This window comes from Bremia lactucae, linkage group LG10, assembly GCF_004359215.1.
Source record: "Bremia lactucae strain SF5 linkage group LG10, whole genome shotgun sequence".
Taxonomy (NCBI): Eukaryota; Oomycota; class Peronosporomycetes; order Peronosporales; family Peronosporaceae; genus Bremia; species Bremia lactucae.
The window spans coordinates 1,630,674-1,639,273 of NC_090619.1; the positions used below are offsets into that span (position 1 = coordinate 1,630,674).

At 47.4% G+C, this 8,600-nt stretch overlaps 3 protein-coding genes across 3 annotated transcripts; 2 read left to right on the forward strand and 1 right to left on the reverse strand.

The window, feature by feature from the left end:
- Positions 1-4,059: 4,059 nt before the first annotated feature.
- CCR75_006862 (uncharacterized protein) lies at positions 4,060-4,632 on the forward strand (the record flags this gene model as incomplete). Its single annotated transcript, XM_067964927.1, has 3 exons — positions 4,060-4,134; positions 4,203-4,451; positions 4,525-4,632. The coding sequence occupies 3 exons, from the start codon at positions 4,060-4,062 to the stop codon at positions 4,630-4,632; spliced, it is 432 nt and encodes a 143-aa protein (XP_067814380.1).
- Positions 4,633-4,637: 5 nt separating this feature from the next.
- On the forward strand, positions 4,638-4,856 carry CCR75_006863 (uncharacterized protein; the record flags this gene model as incomplete). The annotated part of the gene is made up of 1 exon (XM_067964928.1): positions 4,638-4,856. One exon carries the CDS (start codon positions 4,638-4,640, stop codon positions 4,854-4,856), a length of 219 nt encoding a protein of 72 aa, XP_067814379.1.
- Positions 4,857-5,062: 206 nt separating this feature from the next.
- CCR75_006864 (uncharacterized protein) lies at positions 5,063-6,532 on the reverse strand (the record flags this gene model as incomplete). Its single annotated transcript, XM_067964929.1, has 1 exon — positions 5,063-6,532. The coding sequence occupies one exon, from the start codon at positions 6,530-6,532 to the stop codon at positions 5,063-5,065; it is 1,470 nt and encodes a 489-aa protein (XP_067814731.1).
- Positions 6,533-8,600: the final 2,068 nt, after the last annotated feature.

The window sequence follows — 8,600 nt, forward strand, 5'->3', positions numbered from 1 at the left end:
GCATGATAAGGAGCTACACTTTCAATAAAGTATGCTCTTGTTAAGTGTCGAGTGCACCTATTGGGCACCAAACCATTTGTAGTTGTACGGATCACACATCATTGCGGACCGCAATAAACTCACCGCTCTTCTCGCCTAGAATGGCTAGATGGCTCACATTCTTCTCTGAATTTAATTTTATATTTGAATATAAGCCGGGTAAGTCGAATATCATGGCTGACGCGTTACCGCGCAGACCAGACTTCGAGGTTAGACACCAGGAAAGTGTGTCTAGTGCTATAGCACGGTGACGAGCTCGTTAGCCTCTGATATACAAGAGAGCTACAGTCAGGGCGAACATTTTCTCCTGCTGTTAAATCACTTTGGTGGGCGAAAGGTACCCTTCCGTCGCACCTAAAGTAAGCTAAATTGCTTTAGTGTCAGCGATGACCTGTTATGGCATCAGCTGTCACCATGTAATCCCTTGAGAATCTATATGCCTCATGACACAGATCTCAATCTGGTGATCCTTCCATGATGCACCATCTAGTGGGCATCTGGGCCGTGAAAAGAGACTTTATTACGGGTGTCAGAGGAGTTTTGATGGCCACACCTATATCGATGGATGGCCAACTATATTCACTCTTGCGTACAGAGTCACCGCATTAAGCCTGCACAGTCCAGCAGTGCGCCACTGAGGCCGTCACCGATTTCAAAGGATTGTTGAAGTCAGTAAGTCTGGACTTCATGTTTGGCATGGGGTCGGACGGGGCTCGTCGTCTTTGAAGACAGACTGAGCAAAATGGTGCATTTAGCACCATGTACAACCTCGATCACAGGCAAGGAGGCAGCTCTCTTGTTCCTGGATCATCATCTCAAAGACAGAAATTTGCCCTAGTGACCCTGCCGATTTGGCAGTGGTCAGTATGGAGTCACGGCAAGGAATGCCTGTGCTCCTAAACAGTAACGATGTTTCGCTATTGACAACTACGTCCTATGACCGACCTCTCGGCAGTGTCACAGGCGAGTTTGATGCAAAATGTGTGAGCGAGGTGTGGATGAGCGATTAGCCATCACACGAAAGTCCGTGACGCGATGGCAAGCGCACAAGACAAGCAAAAACAATATGCAGACCAAAATGGTCGCAATTACAATAAACGCTTTCGATTGGGAGAAAAAGTAGTATCAAGGACTGCTACTCGTATAAAGGCCGTTTCTGTATTTTCTGGTGGTCCTACGAAACTTCTGCCGCGTTTCATCGGGCCTCTCAGGGTGGTCGAGGAGGTTGGAAGCCCTCCCGCCGTTTATGAAGACACACTCCGTATTCTGCGCGGGTCGTCTGAAACACATACCCTCATCCGCCCAAGGAGACCGATGGTGACACCGACTGTGAGTCGAGCGTCGATCTAGTGATGGAGGCGGGGAAGGTAAAAAAACTTCCAGATGAATGACTCCTCCCACCACGATACGGACTTGGAGAGCGAGGGATATCACACGCGTAACGCGGATCTCTCAGCATCAACTTTTCCAAAAGGTCCAGCCGAAGTTTCAGCCTTTGGTAGCCCTGGCAATCCTTCGTGCGGACATCGTCGAGATCCGAAGTTAGTCGCGGGACTTGACTTTCGAGATCCCCGATCCGTTATTCATCAGCGCTCATCGCCTTCGACTGAGCGGATGTGGGATAGGCTGCCGCAAATAGGTGGACAAAATCGACGCTCCTATCGGGCGCCACCTCGCACTGATGGATGCTGCTGGGAACCAACGCTTCTTTGTTGGAAGTTCGGTTGCTCACCGCTCCGTACAGCATAGACATCAATCCTCGTCCAGTGAAGAGGATACCCAAGAAATTTTGACTCTTGGGAACAGGTCGACGCGCTGTGCGTCGACGTACCGGGCCTGGTGTCTGCCTATGAGAAGGAGCACCAGTTGTCGCTTTGCTTGTTCCGTATGGACTAGCAGAAGCGACGTGATGAGTAGAAACAGGGGGTACAGTATCGCCGATGATTTCTTTCACACGCAAGCGAGCAAATTTAATTCGCTGCGACCGTTGTTTCGCCACATTGAAATGTGGCTCAAAGCAGCGCAGGAGTTCCGCTTCGTATTGGTCCGGTTGATTCATTTTTAAATGCAACACGACAGCGGTCGGGGGAAACACGACCAAGTGATTTCCCTAAATCACTTGGTCGTGTTTTCAAGGACTATAGATGCCATAATAATTATAAGCATCAAGAGTAGCGCCTTTAGGAGCGACGCACTCGTTCCATCGGATTAAGGCCATTCGGATGGAGGTGGCATCGGTGGTATGCCGCCAGTCGCACAGCTACGTTCAGTGTGACTGGCTTATGACACCGACTTAACAGGCTCACGTGCCGTCGGTGGGGCTTTACGGTTCAAGCTCTTCTGCGCCAGACCCATTGTGAATGATGGTCTGAACGACAGGTGTTGTGGTTCTACCCAACTGAGAAGCAGCTGCGCCTTTATAGGCAGCGCTCTCACGAATAGTCGCTGCACTAGCTAGCGCAGACGACGAGACAGTTGCTTTGTTGACGTAAGGCAAGTTGGTCTTTGCAACGTTGAGCGTCTCCATGTTAGGAGCAATGGTGAAGTTTGGATGGGCAATAAGCGCCATCATCCTTCCTCATTAGCTCGCTGTAATCGTCACTACTGTGAAGCGATGGAAGCGGTGTCGACTCATTGTAGTCAACAATAAGCGACATATCTACATTCTCACTGTGAAGGTGGGATGGATTTGTGAGTCCAGTTAGCGCAGCAGCAACAGCAGCTGTCGGCGTTACAACTGAGACACTAGTCGACGGCTGCGGTTTATAGCTGGGCGTGCGCTTCGTGCGAGGTTTTATGGGTGTCATTGCAGACGACTCCATCAGCTTTGCCCTTTTTAGATGGCGTGTCAGGCGCCGTGTGATGACAAGAACGAACACACACTGGTCGCTGAGAGTGGTTGAGAGGACTAAAAAGGTGCGCGTAAAGCAGCTAGCTGTCCCTCTTCCCCCCGTTGACGATTTAAAAAAATTAAAATTCGTTCTTAAAGAGGGGGGCGGGTATTATAACGAGCTAAAGTTGCCCTAACGAGCTAAAGTTTCCCTAATGTTACACAAACCCAGTAAGTACACTTTGTGTACATAACGGGATGGTCAATTCTTTATGTAAAGTAATTAGACCTGCCACTTGGGTGACCCACCCACCTTGTTTATGTGATACACATAGGTGCATTCACATTGGAAGGGATGACGGCAAGCGTCATCCGGAAGCCGAGGTATTTAGATAATACGCTCGCCTGTAGGGGTGCACATCTAGAGAGATGGCATCTATTGATTGGTTAAAAGTATTTTTATATAATTCAATCAAATATAAATCAGTTTTGAAACTTCTTCCTCGTGAACAAGTGCGGACGCGAAGCCGGATTACCGCTTCCGTGACGTCACTTGTACTAAGGTTCTTAGTTTGATGGATGCAGTCGCTTAGGCACCCACCAACTACCTCACTGTACGTGAGAGAAGACGGTCAAACCGCTTCCTCACTGTGCCCGAAGGTGTGTGCGTAAGCAGAGCGTGGCTGTATAGGAGCGCCCGCCTACAGTAGAACTCGCCCAAAACTCTCCACCGCGTCTATCAAGACCTCAGCGCATTTCGACTTTTCAAGTCTCGCCAGCGCCGCGTCTGAGCACATCAACGGATGTAGAATCAGCTCACGACTGTAGCACTTGATAGGGTTTTGCAGCTTTCTCGACGCAAATATATGGGACATAACAGAGATGCCGGCGTATAGTAGAGCGCCAGTATACTCTTGCTGACGAAGTTGATTGTGGTGGAAAATGACTAACGACTAGATACAAACGAGCCATTATGAAGATGGCATTTCGGCTTGGAAATTAGTTAACTAATCATATAGTTACATCAAACTGAGGGGATATTTTTGAAAAGTGAGGGAGATTTATAAATTTATCCTTTCGAAAGAATCGATCCCAAATGCAGAAAATACGAACTGCCTGCTTTAAAATGAGCAATTGTGACTGGCGTTTCATCAATACTAACGGCATGTAGCCCTTTCGTACTTTTTGCGATGGTGTGCGCCACCGATAATTTACTGCATTTATTAGTCGAGCGCATTCCTACAAACGATATGAGTCCTATTGAGGTGCGTTTAAGCACGCATACTGCGAATATCAATAGTTGCGCCCTTACACTTAAATTAAATAGGCGAAGATATGCGTCGTGCTGACCTCCTCAATGGTCTCAATCACCGAGCAAAAGTACGAGATTGGCCATTTGAAGCAGTTACTGGACGGCAACAAGATTATATATACGGAGATAGATTGCAGCCTTGAGGAGAATCGCGACACGCGCAATCGCTACTTTGAGGCTAGTGGCATCCGTGCTAACTACCCTCAGGTCTTTCTCCAGAACGCAGGCGGCACGCAAATAAAATATATTGGTTCGTTTAAGGAGATTCAGGTAAGACCGTCAAGCGGGTGGAATGGCTACAGTGCCACGAATGTTTTGATTTCCAACATTTGCTTTGTCGTAGGAGCTTAACGAGATGAATGATGTGCCGTCTGAGATCCTAAAAGCCGATAAAATATCGACGCTTAATAGTGTCTTTGCTGGTACAGTAACATCCATCGTCTTAACATGAAAACAATGCTGCCTTTTCTCACGAACTTGTGTGGCTTTGCTGCTGCTAGATGTTTCGAGACGAGCTTGAAGCGCATAGAAAAATTATTGCTGCTGATTCATATGAATACCAAGTTTTACAAGGCCCACTTATACGGGCCTGGTTTTCAAATCGCGCATCTTTTGCATAATTATTCCTTTAACGTTGTGAATTTTGTTCTACTGCTACTTCTGTATACGTATTAATTTCTTCACAGCCATGTCAATGTCAAACAGATATTTAATGCGATCTACAGTGTAAAATTCTGTAATTTTTTGTATAATACACGCTGCTAGTACTGCTCATCAAGGAGAAAAGTTCTAAAACTACGAGCTAGCTGCTCTGGTTGTGCCCATCAACGTCCGGTATTCGGCCGATCTCGACTCGAGCTCCTCTTTCTTCATCTCAGAGCTTATGCATTCACTATAAGGCACCGGAGCATGTCCGTGGCTTTTTGAGGATCCACTGCAAATTGCTCCAGCACTTTCTCGCTTATACGGCAAAGATTTAATTGACGAATTTCCTCCACAATCTTCCCGTGTTTAAACGATATGTGCGAGGTCATCTGGAATGAAAACGGCTCACAACGGTCTTCATGGTACATGGCCAACTCGGCGAACGGGGTCGTAAGCGGGACGTTAGTGGGCGCATCTTTTTTCACACAGACTTCAATTTCCCAGGTGACGAGGCATTTGTCCATGGAACTATGCTTCCACTGCACCGCGTACTGCTTGATTTCGTACTTAGAAAAGACACTCGCACTTGCCGTTTTGGCCGCGATGATGTCCGACAAGCCCGCGACACAAGCACCACGGGAACCGTATAGAATCTCGGCTTGGTCATTCCAGATGTCCCGGGCACTGGTCTCAAAAGCCGCACTATCGACGTCATTGTACGCACGCACGTACGCGGACAATGTCATGTTTTGAATCTTGCGCATGTCGTTCACTTGCGACTCTGTATACGGGTCGTTTTTCAGGCCGGAATCCGTGCGGGCCATCTTGGTCTTCAGCAACCCATTTTCCTTCTCAAGCTCCGCTGTGCGGTCCTCAAGAAAATTGAGACGGTCTTGCTTGCGTTTGCGGCACTTGCGCACACGCTCGCGGTTTTTCATACGCCGACGCTCGTCCATATCTTCCTGGTCTGAGCCATGCTCTGAGCTTGCCGTCGCACTTAAACGTGTGTTCGTCGGCAGCTGCATCGTTGGTCGATTCATGTAGTCGTACATATTCATGTTCATATTTGACAATCCGGGGTGGGACATTTGGACTGGATGATGGGGGCCATGGTTCATTTGGTGGTGCATCTGTTCCATGTGTTGCATGTGCGACTGATGAGAAGCCTGCTGCTCTTGCTTAAAATGGTCCGTCATGGACATTTTTGGTGGACTGTTGCCGGAGAAAGCTCCAGGAAAGCGCATAGGCACCTTTGCGCCAGAAACGTCTTTTGGAGTGTAGCCTGAAGGCGAGATCTTGTTATTCTTCGCGTCAATCGCACTGCGTGGTGAATAGACACCGCCATGTCTGTTTAAGTAAGCACTCGAACTTTCAGTAGGTGGGGCATTTGACCCTTGGCTGAGTCCAGATATATTTATGCGAGGTGTAAAGCCCGTCGTGAAACGAGGCGTGAAGCCTGTCCGAGGAGTGAGGCCCGTGCTAAAGACACGAGGCGTTAGTCCCGTCTTGAACGTGCCAACGGGACCGCAGAAATCACGAAAGTCTTCCATACCAAAGGTCCGCGGGCTCAGACTCATGGGCTTGGGAAGACCGGCGAGTGGGTGTCCAATGTCACTGTTCAGGTAGCCAGATGGATTCATGCCGAGACTAGAAGACACATTAGGCAGTCCCAACTCTTCGCGCGCAGAATGGAGGCCCATAGACATAGCTTAGCTAATTGCTCGTCGGACGGGAAAAGGCCAAAGGAGCTTGTGCACGCGGTCTAAGCGATTGCGTGCTTGTTATTGATCAAACGGCGGCTAGACGGAGCTGTCGCGGATTATACGTTGCGTGGTTGAATACCTTGGGAGCGCGTCAAGTTTTAAATTTTTTCGCAGTAACCGAACGTAGACGCGTTTGATGCTGAAGTTAAGCAAGTGCTGTTGGTATCAAAGTGTTCGGGACGCGGCACGTTACACGCGGCGTGCAAAAGAAATTATGTAATGATGGGAAGGCTGTGCTCTGCGCTGCGTGCTGCTGGTTATGCTCTCTGGCTCGGTTGGTTGGTCCGTCGTTGTCAGGTTGAAAGAATCGTAATACCCAATCTCTAAAAACCACGGCCTACTGTATCGATATCATATAATTTGCCTGTCGCACTGCCATTGTTTGGGGAGAGAGTTTCCAGTACGGTCGCCAGGCGATGCCAAATTGCCAGCCGCTTGTAAGCATCTGGTTAAAGAGCCGGTTCAAGACTTGAGTGGCAAGTTGGCTCCCGGCGTGGGGGCACATTTACTATACCGAAACAGTCTTGTAGCATATAAACCGATCCCTTACGATTAAAAATATCAACATTATACCACACCACGGCATTAAGACGTGGCATTCCAATGCGGGGCCACCGCACGATTATGTCAAGGCAGCTGAGAACACAAAGCATAGCGCTTCATACTTTGACTTCCAGCACGCCAGCGTGCCAGATGTCCGCTGCACAGTATCGGTTAGAGCTGGCGTGCCAAGTCGTGTTGCGATTGTCCAGCCGTGGAGACTGCTTACCAGATGACTGAAGACACAAGGTTTTCAGTCGAAAAATTTTATGCAGCAAGTGCACCTTTTTGGACGCCAGCAGGAGCAACGATAGTGGTTTACATTTACCTGCTGGCTTTGCCACGTTCACAACCGCTTTACAGAAGATTTTTGTTATCTGCACTACTACAAATCATAGGGATTCTGAAGATCGCTGGACGCTAAGGCGACACAAAATTTGTATCTGTTACCATTTGGGAAAGGAGCAGTGGCGTTCTTAGGGCTGAGAATTATAGCCGTGCCAGCATATTAAGGCTCGTGCAGAGCTTATAATCATAATGTTATTCATGCGCCATCTCTACCCGTTCTTATGCGTAGAGATCAGGCGAGACTCACACTTTGACTCTACGTTTCCGCTCAGAGCGCCTCGCCGTTTTTACCCACGTAACCGCCATTATGGTATTTCGAAATGAATTGTAGCGGGCCGTTTTGCTGCGATTGCGACGTTGATGACCTACAGGTGAGCCTGTGCAATACAAAAGATGTCCTCGTACTAAAAGCCAAACGAGGTTGCCTCGCCTTCTAAATGTAAAGTTTGCGCAATGAGTAAGTGGTACTGGTTTGCTGCATATTTTCTTCCGGAAAATAAATACGTTTTATGAAAACTTCTATGGATTTTCGAAGCGACGTGACAAAATGTCTTTCTTTTGTTAAATGACGCGTCTCGCAATATGGCAAACGCTATCCGCTGGACACATCTGTTAGGAGAGAAAACAAGCTTTTTTTAGTTCTAAGGTTACCGGAGTTTGAGCTTGAGATGCACCTACAAGTACCCGTTTTCACAAGTTAAAGCAACAAATACCTCATCGGTCCGTGAAATCTTGTTAAATGCATCGTAAAAAACATAAGTATACGCTGTAACGGGGTGTATCGTTACCTGAAATCAACACTTAAAGGTTGTTAATTAATATATCATCTAAAAGGTAGATATTATCTGGAGGATATTACTTTACATAGTAATATTCGGAAAGCTTATCCATTGGTAGATATAAGCCATTATATCTACTAGCTTCGCGGTTCAGTCAGCACTGGACGCGCGCAAAGAGAGAGACAGATAAGACTTTCTTACATGTTTTGTATTAGTATTTAATTAAGTTAGTATAAAACAGATAGAATCAAAAGAACTTAATTATACTAAATACAGTTTACTTTTAACCCTCTGTAAAGCAAGTGTTTTAAAGAGAGTCTTCCTCTGCACGTACTAGTGTTGTA